At 34.7% G+C, this 17,798-nt stretch overlaps 1 protein-coding gene across 13 annotated transcripts in view; it reads left to right on the forward strand.

Moving 5' to 3' along the window:
• NAV3 (neuron navigator 3) overlaps positions 1-17,798 on the forward strand; it is a 549,850-nt gene that overhangs the window by 392,669 nt on the left and 139,383 nt on the right. For 11 of the 13 annotated variants that reach the window (XM_035334661.1, XM_035334665.1, XM_035334615.1 and 8 more), the window contains 2 exons: positions 11,167-11,235; positions 13,949-14,088. In XM_035334661.1, coding sequence (XP_035190552.1) covers positions 11,167-11,235; positions 13,949-14,088 — 209 coding nt within the window. Of the gene's footprint in view, positions 1-11,166; positions 11,236-13,948; positions 14,089-15,052; positions 15,221-17,798 lie in introns of those variants that run through there. The other 2 variants (XM_035334654.1, XM_035334692.1) reach the window with 2 other exon arrangements.

Genomic DNA, 17,798 nt, shown 5'->3' on the forward strand with positions numbered 1-17,798 from the left:
GAAATATAAATATATAGATAAACATGGATTATTTTAAAATATATTTTTTCTCTTTCATTCACCATTGTTTTAAGTAATAATAGGAAATTGCAATTACATGTCCACTTCTAAGACGAAATTACTGCATTTGAAAAATACATGTACATATACAAGTGTCTTTTGATTTAAACTGTATATAGAAGACTTAGCATGCCTTCCCTTCATAGCAATCATATAATTTAACTCTATATTTTTTCCCATCAAAGCACATGTTTTGGAAAATCAAAATGATTTGCCAAACAGCTTTTTTAGTCTTAAACTGTTAACGAGTAAATAGAGGATTCCATTTAGATTCCATTATTTCAAAAATATGAAATTAATAGAAGACAACTCCTTTGATGGGATTAATCTTGCCTGCCTTTTGCTGTGGACAGGTAGTTTACATGGCTCACAAGGCTAATTTCTAAAATATGATTGATTGCATGGCGACCATGCCTCAGCATTAATTGCAGGGATAACTAGATGACCTTTAAAGGTCTCTTCCAACCCAAACCATTCTATGCTTCTATGATTCCATGACTGACTGATTTAAGGGCAGAAGTTCAGAAGGTGCTTGTGAACTCATATAGTGCTTCATTTGACACTTGAGACTTTTAGATATGTTTGAGAAAAAAGTATTTTCATACAGATTCTTGAATCTTCCTCTTTCATTGAATGAATAATGAGCATTAGTAAAACCTACGGTGTGTAATAGTCACATTTTTTTTTCCTATGTTGTTACACATAATTATTAACTCAATAATGGATAATCTAACTTCTATCAATAATAATTTTACTTTTTTTTTTTTTTTTCTAAAGCAGTGGTGATAAAACTAGATATTTCATATTAAAGACAATTTATTACAAGCGTATAAAGCAGTAATGACTCCCTTTGTCTATTAGCCTGGTGCAGTTCTAAACATGCCTTACAAAATTATTAATATGTCCTGTTTTCTTACATTTTATACTGTAAAAGGTATATGATGTATATATTGGTAAAATTATTTGGGAAATACACAAAACGGAAATTCTTTTCCATGAATTTGGTCTGTGGTCCTTTATTACCTAGCAATAGTTCTTTTGGATATTCCAGAGGAGCAAGTAAAATCACTTCATTAGTAGCGCAGAAGTGAGATAATGAACACAGTAGACAATAGCACATTCATGTGTTACAATAGCTTAGTTCTTCAAAGCTATTTTGACTAAATTTTAAAATATTTTGTTACAATTATACTTGTGGGTAGATGACAAAAAATATTTTTGAACCATTATGTAAATTTAAATATGCTTGGTGTGTACCTGTTCATATGTGTATGCATATACAGGCAGAACCTAAAAAATACACTATATATTTTACAGACTTTTTACTTTTTAAAAACACTGTTTCACATTTCATGTTACTATTAAAGTCTTTGAAAGTATGTCTTTATAATTGCAGATACTTTTAAGTTATATTATTCTCAGGTCCTAACAAATGCATCTACATTTGGTCAGTGTGACACTTTTTGTGTTCCTAATCCCATGTAATCTGTCCCTAAACAATCTCAGAATTGTGAAAAGTGTACACACAGAAGCGTGCAAGATTCTGCATGTGAAAGAGGATCATTGGCCTATGTAATTCTAAGCTCAACAGCTAAATTTCAAATTCAAATGTAAAAAGAAAAAAGAAAGTTGATTTATGGTAAATGGGATTTCATTGCAAATAATATGTTTATATATGGTAGACTGTAATTTTGTACTGCTAACTATAAGAACTCTTAAAATGATTTAGACAATTAGTGAAAGAGTCTGTGGTAAATAATAAATGGTAACTCAAGGGAGAGAACAGTTTTAAATAGGATTTCTGATTTCTTTTTATCCTAAAATTTCCTACATTCTTGTATGACTAACTGTGGGAATTGAATACTTCAAAATCCGAGGTAGGCACTTCACTATTTAGTTATGACTTTGTTTCTTTGAGATTTTCTTAAAAAAAATACCGTGCTGGTGGCCTTATTTATATCTGTCAGTACAGATACATGACAACAATGGTTACATTATATTTTTATGCTTCACTTTGCTAGTGGATTCCATTATCACAGCAATACATCTAAACTTTCTGCAGTGATGATCTTTCAACCACCCAGATACTAAGAGAAAACACATGTGGATGAAAGAAGTTCTGTCTCATTTATGGATTAGGCAGTAACTGGTTTCAGTAAGCTGTCAGCAAAATTCCACAAGACGGACAAACTATTTTATCACGTACAGGAATGATGAGCACAGCTTGAGGTCCAGATGGATTTTGTTAAATTTGTTATATTAAAAGAGCACCCTGGTTTTCCTAAGTGCATAAACAAAGTTAGGTAGCTGATTTCTACAGGCAGTTGCATATATAACTAATGTAATGAACTCGGTTTCATGTTGCCTCCTTCTTAGAAGTACTGGGGAAAAAATGAAGCATATTGGACACACAGCTTGTGCTGTGTGAAACAGTAATGCAAATGTAGTGGTTATGATTATGAATTTTAAAAGCTCCATGACAGAATACTGGCAATCCCTATGCCAATCTTGGTTCCACCACAGTCAGTTTAGAAAAAGGCCTTTATTTCAGTATTCATGAGGTTTAAAATACAACCTTAAGAGTCAGTGCAAAGTGCATTGCACTGACAAAGGCTGAAAAATGAAATGTGTGAACAGCCGTTTCTTGGTTAATTGAAAGCAAAGTAATGAACCAAGTATCTTTTCTCCTTAGCTCTTGTCATTGCTAGTCACTTGGTTTCAATGAACAGAATCAGGTATGTTGTTCCTGCTTTGTCCACTAAAGAATCATTATTCTGCAAAGAAGAAAAATCAGGAAAAGGTTTATTTCTTCTTTTACTAGTAGGATTCTGAACAGACAAACTATTAGCTACATCTGATGTGTTTTTATGCATCTGGGAGATAATGCAGAATTAATTGCATTGCTTAGTGTGATTGCACAGGTATGTGCAGCAGCGGACCTTCAAATGGACCTTTGGCCTTTCATTTTACTTTCTGAGATATCCTTCTATCTTCAGAATCAGTCTGGGCCCCATTCCATACTTTAAAGACACGATCATTACAGTCCTTACAGCTTCCAATGAAAGGAACTTCTGATACCTTTACAGACCAGGACACAAAGTTCTTTCTGTCCTGATCAGAGCCCAGGTAACTAAACTATCTAGTATCAGTGTGTACTAATTAAATCAGCTGTGTGCCTAAACAAATAGGTTATATGTAACAATGTTGAATTGTGTAAATCAGAGATTTATTCCTGTGATAAGCACTATATAGGTTATCAGGAAAAGTGTTTCTTCTTGCATATTTCAGTTATTTACCTCACACAAATATCAGATTAATTTACACATTTTATATAACTCTCATTGCATGCTAGAGATTATTGAAATTTCAGGACTTTTCTAGGCCACATCTATGATATGTTGGCAGAGCAACATCTAAAAAATACACCTTCATTGCCTCCTAAATATTAAGATTTCTGTCACAGTTTCATTTGCAACTATTTTGATATTTTTTTTTTTTTTTTCCTAAAACGACTGTGTTTTGACATAGCATGCAAAGAAGCATGAGCAGTATTTGTAGTTTCATAATATACCCTTCTGTTGCAGTTGAGCAACTTAGAAATTACCATACTCAAAAGGGATATTTTCTGATGATGGCATATTACTGTCCTTTCTGATAACCTTCATACAGAAAAAGCAGAACAATGCAATAGCAACAATCTATTTTTCACATACTTCTTCACTGTAGCCCATCCTCTCTAAGATAAGTAGATAAGTAATAATATTACTAAAGTTTAACATAAGGAAAGAAAATGAATTTGAAAGGGACTTTCAATTTCTGAAAGAAATGGTCTCTTTTATAGCCATAAGATAATATAGCACATAGTATAGAGGAAACATATAAAATATAAAAATGTAAATGTTAAAGAATTATATATCATCTTAGTAGCTTTTAAGATTTCTTTAAACTTTTCATCTCTTATTTAAACTGATCTCTCAGAAAGTGATCTTGATCTTTTACCGTCCTACATATGGGCTGGTTCCTGAAAATCTTGTTCTTTATTGGTTGTGTTATTTATTATGTTCTGCAGTTCTTCTCTGCAAAGTATCTGATGTTTTTCTGAATATCTGCTTTAGAAACTTGTGACATAGTTACTCTGATTTCTCCTGTTAATAAATTAACTCTGCCACCGACTCATTTTTTCCACTGTTCTTGTTCTGTTTGTATTTCAAAATGCAACTGTCATCCTTTCTCGTTGTCTGTTCCTGCAGTTTTCAAAACAATGTTTTAATTCAGTTTAGTGACAATTTACATTCTGTGCACTTCAGATATTTTCATTGTCTGGCATTTTCTCCTTTGCCTCTGATTACTCATTACTTTTTATATTTCAAGTTTGATGCAATTGGGCTGTAATTTTCACTGCTGCTAATCCTGATCTTGTAGAAATTAATTGCAATTTTTTCATTCATCTTTGTAGCATTGGAATCCAATTTATATATATATATAAGGAAAAGAAGACTTAGAATATAGATATTTTCTCTTCAAACATTCTTTGTTGCTCTGCCTTCCCTCTCCATACAAATCCATTGATTCTTCTCATTCTCTGAAAGTGAGTTCTGCTGAAATTTTATCCATGAATCTTTTTATTCTCCTGACACCTATGTAATTCTGATGGCCTGCAAACATTTGAGGTTGCCTTATTACCTATTCTAAAGCAAAATGTTTTTATTTATTCCTCAACAGATTCCTTGCTGGCAGTGTACAACTTGATCTTTCCCTTGCATTCATGCAACCCTTTTAGTCAGTTTCATGTTTGTACTGTTACTTTCTTTGCTACTGTCAGTCCTTTCTGTACACTTTATCTCAGTATTTTACAGACTGTGCTGCAAATGTGATCTTCTACTATTGTTCTTTGTCAGATATCAGTTAATGAAGAGACATTACCTTTATTATTATTATTATTATTATTTTCTTTTCAGCTATGGATGAGTTTCTCTCCTCTCTTCATTGACAAAAAAAAAAAAAAGTAAAAAAAAAAAAGTACAAGTCCATACACTTCCAAAGAAGTGCAGGCAGTGTTGTTTATATAATGAGTGTCCATAGAAAATTTGTTAAAATAGAAGTGAAAAAATGAACTTACTTTATATTTAAAATTTACCACACTTGAAAGAGAAACTTTATCAGCTTAGGAAAATTGTTTATATATGTGTTTGTTTTTTTGGTATGTGTTTTTGAAAATATTATACATAGCTAGTTGTTGGTAGAAGTTTTTCTAATTTCTTTATACTGCATAAGTCTTTACTGTATTAGAGTGAATGGGGAGATCCAACAAAATATACTCTTGAGTATACTTTAATACCTTAAATAAGAACAGCCTTAATTACATATTAATTGGTTGATTGATGCAGGTTTATAGCAATCCCAACCTTTCTTTAGGATGTGTTGATGAATGTGGATTTTCTGGAAATCTGTGTAAAGCTTCAAAAGACAATGGTTGCAGATTTGAAACTACAAAAATTTCAAGCTTTGTGGCAGCCCCTTCTTCATTCTCTTTAAGATAAACCTCTGTTACAGTTTTATTGTGTTGAACTGTGACACAGAATAGATACAGATACGTTGCTGTATAGATCATATTATTGTTCAAGATATAAATGGTATTGAGATAAGGTCATAAAAAGGTAAGCTGGAAACCTAAGTGCGTAGCCCTAATTCTTTTAGCATGTAGCACAGTGTTGGCTGATTTGTTCAGAAAAAAATAGTGGTTTTTTATTTTTTAAAAAGATTTTTTGTGCTGTTTGAGGTGAGTAACATATCAGGTTAAGCACAGTAGCTAACTAGCATATTTTCCACTTTGTTGATATGCCTTTAGGTTCTTTAAGGTTGTGATTTCACATATTCTTTCAATATATTCCATAAAATTCCTGCAATACAAATACTGGGACCATGGTAGGAATCGTGTAGTTGCTGTGATGGATGATTTGTTCTTATTACAAATCACTGTGTTCTGTGGAAACAAAAATGTTGATGCAAAACTGGGTTATCTGAGTTTCAGTTTATGATCTGTGAACAACAGGCAAACATTGAAAACACAATTTTACTTCTATCTCCAAGCCTGAATCAGATGCAGATAGACTTCTTGTATAAGATACAGAAGTTCGAAGAGCGGAAGGGAGAGATGCCCACTTAATAGAGAACAGATGACATCGTATGAGCTAGAACTGCCCGAACTATAGACATTTCCTTCCATGAATGAAAAAATTAATATATGTTTGTGTGTCACATGTATATATCTCAGTATTATATATCTACATAATACACAAATATGTATGTAAATTTTATATATATAACTTTTTTTTTTTTTAATAGGTAGATATTTGCATACATATAGTATTTATACATATGTTATGTCACAATGGTTAGGCTAAAAAAGGAAAATAAATGTCAAAAATATATTGTTCTTTGGAAAATCAGTTTTTTGGTTCCTTCTCAGTCTTTCTTGAATGTTCATTTGAGGAGCCAGAGATCTTTTCACTGCCCAGATTGTTTGGTATAGTGAAGAGCTTGGAAACTTGTATCCTGTAGCCTCTCTCCCAGCAGGCTTGAGATTTGGAGTCAGGTGACCCTTAGCATATTATATATTATGCTTTCTGCCAGGCAAGCTGATGAGAAGTATGCAGTCGAGCTTATTTTGTTCTTGTTGTTTTTCTTTTTTTCTTTTGTTTTGTTTTTAAAAAGAGAAAATGTTTATAGCACAATCAAGATCTTTTTTTTTTTTTTTTTTTTTTTCCCATTAAAAATCCTTTATTTAAACTAGATTTCTTTTTCATTATTTTATTTTATTTAAATCAATAAATCATTCTGATAGGAAAGTCTTAAACAGTTCTGGAGTGCAGTCACCCTAGTGAAACAAATGCACTTCATAAAATCAACAGCATATTAAAATTCAAGTATGCCAAGGTAGAATTTGATTACATACTGCAGACCCCTTTGCCTTTTAAGAGATCGCATAGCTGGCATTTTAGAACCACCATGCAACTCATTAGAGGAAAGCGGCTACACTGCTCTGACAGTGTGATGTAATGTGATCCTTTTGATCTTTATAAAGACTGTTAATGAAAAGTAGATGATATGCAGGCTGACACTGCATGGGTTACTTTTTGAAGAAGAAGGTTAAAATATTTTCAGCTTGATTCATGCTTTGCATCCGGGTTCATATAACCTTAATTCTTCAGCTTTTACACATTATAGACACTTTCAAAGACCTTCTTTCCTGCTATTTGTATAGCAGAAAGACAATTTTTCTGCCATTTTAGTCTAGAGTCCAGCAGTCACTTGTCTTCCCTCTTCACCTTCTTTGCTCTTATATGCCTATTTCAGCTGAAGATTTCACTTCACTTTTAGTGTGAGGGCATTAAAGAACTTTTGGTATTGTAGTTTATGTTGACTCCCTAGGTTCCCCTACATCTTTCATGACCATTTCTTAAACCGTTTTATCCTGCCCGCAACTGCATGCCCTCATCGAGGTCCCCATTTTGGTGGATGGAACACAGGGCATCTCTCCCCAGAGTGACTGACTATGCTGCACAGCCTTGTGGTGCAGTGCGGAGTCCTGGTTCCTGCAACTAGTCTGGCTGTGGTATAGCTCTAGGGCTTCCCATTAGCACCTCAGGGTAACCACCGTCTGTAACATCTGCACTGCTTCCTTCTCAGTACTTCTCCAGCTACCTCTGTGCTGAACTGCCTTTCTGGGCAGCCTCAGCATGTTTATTCCATTTTCTCATGGTTTTTCACCAAGGAACCAGCAATGTCCAGTGTCATCATTTCATCTCTGTTGTGGTGGCTAGAGTTTCCCTTGATTGTGAGAGAAAATATGGGTGTTTGATTTCCACATGGAAGCCAATGCTAAGAGTCCAGTTGATTTCTAATAATTTTGGATCAGATGCATTTATACAATCTTACCTCTTTTGAACAGGATTTACTTAACCAGAAGTATTTGCCTGCTCTTCATCTGTGTGTTAGAAAGAAGGGAAGAGATAAACATGTTGCCAGAGGCCTCCTGGCCTCTTCCTGGCCCAGGCCCAGGGCTGTGCTGGCCCCAGCATGAGCCCGAGCTCTGGGCTGTCTCTCCAGGAGCAAAGTGGTTGCCTTGCAGGCTCTGCAGACGGTGCTGATCTCCTCCATAATTCCCGTGTCCCCTTCCTGAAAATGGGCCACAAGTGGGTTTTGCAGCTTCTCCCAGAAGTCAAAGCTGACACTGCATTGGGGAACAATGCTGGTAGGAGTATTACAGCAATGGAAAGGATCTTGGGAGCAGAAAGATAAGAACCAAGGGCTTTCAAAATCCCCCTTTCCAGCCCTCTGACAAGTAAAGCCTTCCTTGTCGTAAATGCTGTAACACTAAATTTCTGCTGTCTGGACTATTAACATGCATCTGTGCTGCTTTAGTGCAGGAACATATTTATTGTACCTTTAAGTGAATCTGTAAGCATAAATAATAACAACTTTAAGTAAAACAGGTTTATTTTCCTGACAGCCAGATGTTACCCACCAACAATTATCAGATAGGATGAAGGGCAACAGGTAAATATTTGTTCATACATTTAGAATAGCTCTAAGAGAGACTGGACTTTAGATGTGTTGCAGTTCCCATTTGTAATACTGGAACCAGAAGTTGGGAAACAGGCATCTGTGCAAAGCTTTAATTGGTCCAACATATCAAATGCTAACTGTGAAGGAAGACCCAAAGTCATTAGGAGCTTGATGCATCTAGTTTCTGAGCTGTTAAAATTCTCTTTTTCATTTATCAAATTGCTCTGAAAAATAAATTTCTCTAATCACAGTGGGAATGTTCCTATACTATTTTGACACATCCATCAGTGCCTTTCAGGACTGTCTGTAAAATTTGAAAACAGTCTATAGGCTGACGTTTCATGAATTTGCTAGTGCATGGAGTCCTAGGCAACAGGCATGGAAGGAAAGAGATTTTTCTAGCAAGTATTTCCAGATAGATTCTTCATATATTAATTCTTAGTAAAATATGTATATTTTTAAAGTGTTGTCTGTCTGTGGGCTAGCTTATCAACAACTCAGCAACTGAGTTCATCACTGAGATCAAGTAATTTGCCTAAGCAGCCTTGTTTGAAGTAGGAAAGCTACTAGGCACTAGGCAGATCTTTCGTCCTCTTCAGGCAGTGGTTAAGATGCATTCTATTCTCTCTTCTTTTCCAACTCACTGTCCGTGTTGATTGTACTATGTATCATTTAACCTTCTACAACATAAATGCACTGAAGTTTTATTTGACATTCCATTTTTCTCACAAACTTCTTAAGTTAGTCAATGGAGATAACCAGCTAACCTTTTCTAGATTCCTTCATTTTAAATATGTTGGGAAAAAAAAAAAAAAAAAAAAAAAAAAAGGAGAGTGGATGATCTTACCAAAAGATGGGCTAATAATTCAAGCACAAATATAGCAACTTCAGTAAAACAACTTATGCCACATTTGTAGCATGTCTAGCTTTTAAGAAAAATAGCTGTAAATGAAATACAAAGTCACATACTAATGGCAATATAAATAAAAATATATAAATAGCAATTATTATGATATTATTACTGTTTATTACAGTTCCCACAGAAGTTATAGTCATATGAAAGAGAACTTTGTCAGCACTACTGTGAAGACATATATCACAGGATTGAATTATGCATTTATATGTTAAATGATTTGTTTTGTCCTTCTTAAGACTAAAGTAGTCTCCCTTTTATTTATTCATTGAATGCACATGTGCCATTTGTGATTGCCAGGCACAGAGGCACTGCTGAACCCTTTACCGGGTAATAAATTGGTAAAGTAACAATAATCATGCAACACATTCAAGACTCGCTTTGACCTTTAGTTTGTGCCTTTGCCCTACTCCTCTTAGAACAGCCATGCCTGTATGGGAAGACTTTTTTTCCTTTAAGGGCTTCTTCCATCTGCTCTACACTAAGTCTATCCAATTCAGTGAGCCAGCAGAAATTGCTTAATGCTTTTCTGGTAGAATCAGTATCAGCAGGTTTTCATATAAGTGCTGCCAGTCTACAAAGCTGGGACTAAATTATTATGGTTCCTGCTACTACTCAGAAGAGTTACTAGAAGATGCAGAACTGTAAGAGACAAGCACTATGCAACTGTCAGAGCTCCTGCTTACTCAGTTTCCTATCACTTCCTTAAGAATGTAAGGAATTTGATTTTGTGATTGCACCTGAGTATGACCTTAGGCTGTGTGGATCCCAAAGGATGCACCTGTTTACTGTATCTGAAATTACTTGGCAGGAGGCCTTACCTTAGCTATACCTTTTACACATCCCCTATGCAAAAGACTAAAAGAATAAAGGCATCAATTAGCTGTTTAGCAATGACATATAGCTAGGTGTTACAAAGAGCATGTAGTTTTTTAGCCCTGTAGCACAACATATTTTATGTTACAGAAATACTACTTGGATGTCTTAAGAGACTAAGGTGCATTTTCCTATGAAACTTAACAAGGAATCTAAGCACGTGTGGTGGCTTTCCTAATGGAGCCTCTGATTGATTGCCTGGGTAATGCATACTTACGTTATGTGAACTATGGGGCCATACCAGTAATGAAAACTATGATGGGATTCTCCTTCTACATAGCTCTACTGTCAGGTCACCTTTCTTTAGTACGGATTCTTCTGAGTCCATGCTGGCTCTGGTACAGCAGACCTCTTCCTACCTTCCAGATTGTGAACCCATTAAATTTGCTGGAGGTGCTTTTAGCTGTATATTCATGTTTTGTACTTTTCATGGGTACAAAAACACCAGCACAAAGTTTTAAGGTGCACTAACAGAGCTAGAATTCAGTTACTGCACCTGAATTGTTTATTCCTAAAATAATTTCTAGCAGATGACAAAATGTATAACAATATACATTATTTCATAATCTGTGCATTGCATCTCCCATAAAAATCTGCATGTTACATTACTTCATATTTTTGCCAGTTAATTTGTGTTTTCTCTCCATGTTCAATTTGCATTCATTAACTCATAAGTGTGGTAAGTGTGTTCTTTCAATACATATTCAAAGAAATCCTTTAATTCAATTTCTCTGTTTCTTCTCATGCAGTCTCACAGCCAGATATGCAACTCAGTCTAATCACAGTGGAATTGCAACCAGTCAAAAAAAGACTTCTAGGTCAGTTAAATATCTCTAATTTATTGCTTATTAGCGATACTCAAGCAAGCCAGTGTCCATTGGAAGTTTATCCTTTGGACAAAAGTGGACATTAAAAAATGTGTATTTATGTTATGCGTGCAAGCTTTGCAACAATGAGCTTTGCCATGGGAAAGCTTCGTATGGACTGGAGGAAGCTGATATTACTGTATATTAGCAATATTTCTGGTTGTTATGTATCTTGCATTTTGGTATCCTGCATGTAAAATATCAGGTGGGGAGGATTAGTTGGTGATTTTAGTGCTCTCTATTTTCTGGCTCAAATTCTTCCTTTAGTCACAAGAAAAAAAAAAAAAAAAAAAAAGAAAAAAAAAGTCTGGGACCCCATCCCAATTCCCAGTAGGTGTTCTTCTGCATGTATTGCAAACCTGCTTGAGAGGTTGAGTTCACAGAGCCAAGATCACACAGAAGCAAAATGAGTGGAAAAAAGAAGCACTTTCAAGAGTTCTGCTCCTTCAAGAGTAGCCCACACACAGTCACTGTGAGAGAGATGCTTTGTTTTGGCTGTGATTTGACAGAACTGTGTGTAGGACCTGCCCTGTTTGAGATTTCATCGATACTTTTAGCACTATGAGCACTAAAATCTACAAGCCAGGTTGCAGAAGAAAGAAGCTGAGATCTAAAGCTTACTCTTGTTTCTAACATTTTTTGGTGTGTGTATGTGGTGGGTAATTAATGTGTTCATTATTATTATTATTATTTTTTTTTTTGCTGTACAGTTCATTGGTGAGAACAATGAACTATAAATTGTGTAATCTACAGTAAAGATTGCATTTTGCAATGTAGTGCACTAATATGATTTGAGTTGCTGGTGATAGCTTGGAATGAGCTATACCACGGTCCAGTTGCTTTGCACCTGCATTTATAGGTCTTCAGTTTTTCTTATTTCTGATGCTCCTGTCTTGTCCGCATTCAATATGTGGGGGTTAACAGTCTTAATGTCTAATACTTTAAATCTGTGGCAGTGTTTCCGAAGCCTGTTCAGAGGTATGTGACTTGTCCCTTATTTGTTATTCTCTTCTTTGCATTTCCTTAGCTGCTTAACATGATTCTGCAAGAGAAATTTAAAACCTGAATTCAATTAAAAAAAGACAGCAAATGAGGTAAACTGGAAAGTGTGCAGAGCAAATGGCCTCATGTATAATGTGCTTACTGTGGCAAGTTCTCAAATTCTGGCATGCAGAATATATGCATAACTATTTTATATTTTAGCAGAATGGATGAGTTTCCAGCGTTGCACATGCCTTCTCATTGCTTTTTTCATTACCTTTGACAAACAACCTCAGGGCTCTCACTGCCTGTCAAATTAGGGTAATGAGAAGGAGCAAATGGATTTTTAAGTTTGTTTTAGTGCATTCTTCAGGGAACAGAAGATCTCTAGATTTCATGGGTCACAGTAAAGGTTAGCACGCGTGCAGCTGCAGAGCAGAGACACTCTGCTGTGGGCTCGGCACAGAAACTAGAGCCATGAAAATAACAAATGGATTAGCTCTCTGAGGCTTAAATTGGTGAAGGAAGAGAATGTAGAGCTGTTTACATGTGCTAATGAAAATAAAATTTGAACATTTTTGTTATACCCATGTATTCAACAGAAAAAATTCAGAAGAAATCTAGAATTTTGTAATTCTTTGTAACCTGATTTTTTTTTCTCCTTTCTCATGCTGTTCTTTCATCATATAGTGAAACTATCAGAATTCAAGAGCTCTGATATGATTTGCATTGACACCATTAAAACCATTATATCATCCCCACAAGTGAGAAAGAGAAGCTAGATATTCTTCTCCTATGGCAAAAGTATCTTGCTGAGTTAAGCATTTCATTTTGCCTGTCAGAGAACAGAAGTGGAAAATGAAGGGGCCCACAAAGATGCTGAAGAAGGTTTGAAGCAATCATGTATTAAAGAATACGTAAGAGATTAAGTACAGATACATAAAGAATTCATAAGAGAACAGATTCAGGCACAAACAAAAGATGCAGGGTCCATATTTTTTTTTCATAGCTTAGCCACACAATAAGGTACAGATGGTGGCAGCAAATACTAACAAATGAACTGTATAGACTACATTGAATCTTTGTATTGAAAAGGTATACTTTCATCTGTAGCATCTATCTAAAACATATATTTGCAATATTTTTATTTAAAATAATAAGCTCACAAGCCTAAGTAAGTAGAATTGCTTAAACCAATAGCATTCTGAGAATAACGAAAGAACAGAATTATAAAGACAGCTTTTGTGCTGACCAAAGCCCTGGAACGGTTAGTAGAGAGTAGAATAAGAACTATGAAATATTTCTCAGCCATGTATTTTTGTGCTTCTCAACAATTTCTGTAAAATTTTCTCCTCAAAAGTGACATATTTAAATAAAAGTTGATACTGCACATTAATGGTCTGTTAGGGTGAATCTGTTTTAGCAACATTAATGGCAAATGCAAAGCATCTTCTTACATGTCTTGTGAACCCAGAAAACATCTTTTTCCCCCTTGTGTGAATAAAGATAAGCTTTTATTTTAATTTATTGAGTCTATCTAACTTGAATCCTCCTGTTCATTGTTGCTTACATGAAATCATTGGTTTTGGTCATTGGTTTAAAATTCCAATCTGACATTTGCATACAGCCTCTTCTATGTGTTGCATTGCATACAACAAACCAGTTTCTGATTATACCATTCTAGGCTTCCAGGACCCTCAAGGGTGCCAGCTGCAGGCAGCAGTACCAAAGTCCAGGGAGCTTCTAATTTAAATCGGAGGAGCCAGAGCTTTAACAGCATTGACAAAAACAAGCCTCCACAATATGCAAATGGAAATGAAAAAGGTAAGTGAATAAAGTCAGTGAGAACTACAGAAATTATAATGGGGAAAAAAAAAAAAAAAAAAAGCACCTATCCAGAGGTGCCTGTCCAGAGACGAAGTGAACGTAATACTTGGTGAAGAAGCACTATGGAGACAGCCCTGTGAATTAGGATTTGTAATTGAGTTGAGGTAAAATTTCAGAACTGAAATCTTTCAAGATGTTACAGTGAGTGGTATTTTATTCCTCTTTGATGAAAATGTCATTGACTGGTACTTCTGAAGTAAAAATTAATCCATATTGCATACCTACAGTCTTGGTCTATGTTCAAGACCACTCATACCCATAGGAAGACTGTCATATTAAAGGAGATGGATATTACATTTGAATGAGAATATTACATATGTCTATTCTTTCAGGACCTTACCCAGTATATGCATCAATCTGAATAAGGGATTGGAAATTAAGTCAAATGTAATGAAATTTTGCAGGGATTTGAATTCAGTGTTCATGTTTTATTGCCTCCTTTAACTATGATCTTCAGTTTCACAAAAAGGGTCCCATGAGTCCTTCTATTTCTCCAACCCTCTGATGTTTTCCCAGAAAATGTGCCTCTTCAGGCTTTATCTCAGAAATAATAATATAAAAAATCAGCCTTCTGAGTTGTGTAACTAATCCAGTCCTCCCCTCCCTTTCTTTCTCCCTTTGTGTAATGAACAACATTTTATTCATATCTCTGGGTTAGAATACAGTTGAAAATGATACAATATACATAGTACCCATTCGCATCCTTGGGGTCTGTGGGAGGAACAAGTATGCAGTGAATGTTCTTCATTCAAGCAACAGGCAGCTATCCAGATTTTTTTTTTATTTTTATTTATTTTTTATTATTTTTAACAAAATTCTGATGAAAAAACATTGCCCCTAGCTGTATCTAAAGATATAAAACCATCCTTTCAATGGTTATTTCTGTATTTTTACTCTCAGAGTTGAATGTTTTAGATAGTTCTGTACTGCTTTTTATTTTATCAAGGACTTGTTTATGGCAAGACATGCAGACTAAAAAGATATCAGGATATAAACTGAGCAGACACTGTATAGTTCACAAATATGATAGTGAAGTTATGAAGTAGGAGATGGGGCTGCTTGAGTGAAGGTATGTACAGCAACCAAGGCTTTAGAATTACTTCATAATGTTGACATAAGTTTTCTATAAAAATATGTGAAAGAGAAAAATTATTTAAGGTGGGGCATGCTTGTAGATACTAATAGTCTTAGCTCATTACTTGAAAACTGTCTTTGGACTGCTAAGGTTTACGCTGCATTGCACATTTGCATGGCTATTTACATGATGGATTTCTTTACTTGCCCATTTCTTCATGGCAGAGAATGAGAAACTTGATGAGATTTTTAGTGGAGTCATCACTTACAAGAGTATAAGGGGTGGCTTTGTTTGTATATTATCATTCAATTCATTTTACAGGATATAGAAAATGTAATGTTGCATAACTACATTTAGTATTGTATTTTAGGTTACTCTATTTGATTTTTCTCCTTTCCAAAGAGCAAAATGGATTTAAGAATATAGATTTTACATATGAATATAAGCTAAATACAAGGTTATTTTAAAAGATATGTATAAAGCAGAAGTTAGAGAATATGAATACTGCACATGCAAGAATAGTTGTGTTAGTTTTTTGTTTGTTTGTTTTTGTTTTTTTGTTTAATATTACAATGACATGTAATGTTCAAGTGGTCTTTTAATATTTTTAAGTACCTGTGGATGTTCTATGACCTGAGGTTTTTTTTTTAATTTGTTCTCAAACAAACTTCAACCCTTACATTATCAGGAGTAATAATAACACCTCTTTAAAATAAAATAATAATAAAATAAAATAAAAGTGGCACTATACCTTGAAAAACTGATTTTTCTTTACATTGCAGCACATGCAAGAAATGTGTTTTAAATTTTGCTTCTAATGTAGATACTTGCAGCAAGACAACTTTAACAGCTTGTATTGAACGAATATACAGTCCATATACACTAATTTCTGAGTCTTTGATATTATACTAAATAGCTAGTAGTTCTGCATTAGTGCTACCTAAACTGAATCAGAAAAGAGGATGACTTGCACTGTGACAATAGGCACGAGAACTGGGGATCTCCAAATCTCCTTCAAGGTCAGATCAATTTGGTACTTTTTTTTTTTTTTTTTTTTTTTCCTGCTGTACAGCTTCCTGTATGTGTTAAAAAGAGACCTCAAAAAAGATGTACAGCATAAATTTTTGTTTTGTTTTAAATCCATATATAATGGATATAATAATAGTATATAGTATTATATATATATAAGTATATAATACTTGAAATCTGCTCTTGTATAGCACATTTTTCAACTCAGTCACAATACAGGCACAGATTTAAATAAATTTTAATCTGTGCCTGTATATCCAGGAGACCTTAAAGTGGCCCAGAATAAGATGTGATAGATGTCTTTTATGGAGTGATTTATTATTTAGAATGCTATTTAATACTATCTATTTTGAAAGTTGCTTAAAGAATAGTTTACACTGCAAGAAAGCCAAGGACCCCTATGTGAAAACAGTATTGCTGCTCATTCAGTACCGGACAGTTTTCACCTATAGACCCACTCCATTGCCTTGACACAGGTAAATTTATGTGTCAGTGATTAGGTTAGGAAAACAGAATGTACCAAGATGGTAAAGATGCCATGAGCTGAAACTCAGCTGTGGAATCTGTGAAGTTTTAGTGAGACATATATATAGATACTTTTAATATATATTTGGACTTTGCTTTTGGTTGGGTTCCAAAGAATATGTCAGTTTTCCAGGTCATATGACATCCATCTCTTTCACACCTAATAAAATACAGAGGAAAATAAAACTATGAAAATGAAAGTATTTGAATAAAGTTAATTGTCCATTTTGCTAATAAGGCAGATGCCCAGGGCATTTTGAGACTAGCAAAGAAATAATGTTCTAATTCCAGCCAAATTAAAACCAACCAAACAAATATTTATACTTCAGAGCTTAGAAACACAGTCTCTGAACACTGATAAGGACCTTTAAGTCACAGAATTTAACTGCATGCCTTTCAATGTCATTTTATAATATAAAATGTCGTTTGTATATTGTCCAGAGTTTGTTTCAATTCTCTTTGGTATTTTGCCTGTAAAGACTTTTAGAAACTCTGTTCTGGATCCCGGTTGCCTACTGGTTGCAGATCATTATTCTTTGGTCAGTATGTGTGCCCACTGCTAGTTTGTTTGTTTTCGCTCTAGTGCCAGTGTTCTGCCAGTGCTCCCTCATGGTGTTCTCCTGTGGTGATAAGGGGTAGATAAATTCTCATGTTGGAACAGGACATTTGACCAGGCTGAGCTCTATTCATCTCACCAGACAGACTTCCAGTTCCTCCAAGCATCCTTACAGCTATCCCTTACAATTCTTCCTTTTTCTGTTAACCCTTTTAGTATGAGTGACTAAAATTGGATATTGTAATCTGGGCACCTGGTATGGCAGTATTAATATGCCTTATGGAAACACTTTGTCTGCTCCAGAACATTAAGAAAATCACTACCTGACTATGCTGCAACTGGGGAGCTGCCATCACAGAGCTGCTGTCCTCTCCAATGGCATCAACTACAGAAAAGATCATAGACAAGAAGATTGAAGAGGGTTGTTGTAAAATGGGTTCTGATACCAATTTTTCTTTCTGT

The sequence above is a fragment of the Oxyura jamaicensis genome, chromosome 1 (assembly GCF_011077185.1).
Source record: "Oxyura jamaicensis isolate SHBP4307 breed ruddy duck chromosome 1, BPBGC_Ojam_1.0, whole genome shotgun sequence".
Lineage (NCBI taxonomy): Eukaryota > Metazoa > Chordata > Aves > Anseriformes > Anatidae > Oxyura > Oxyura jamaicensis.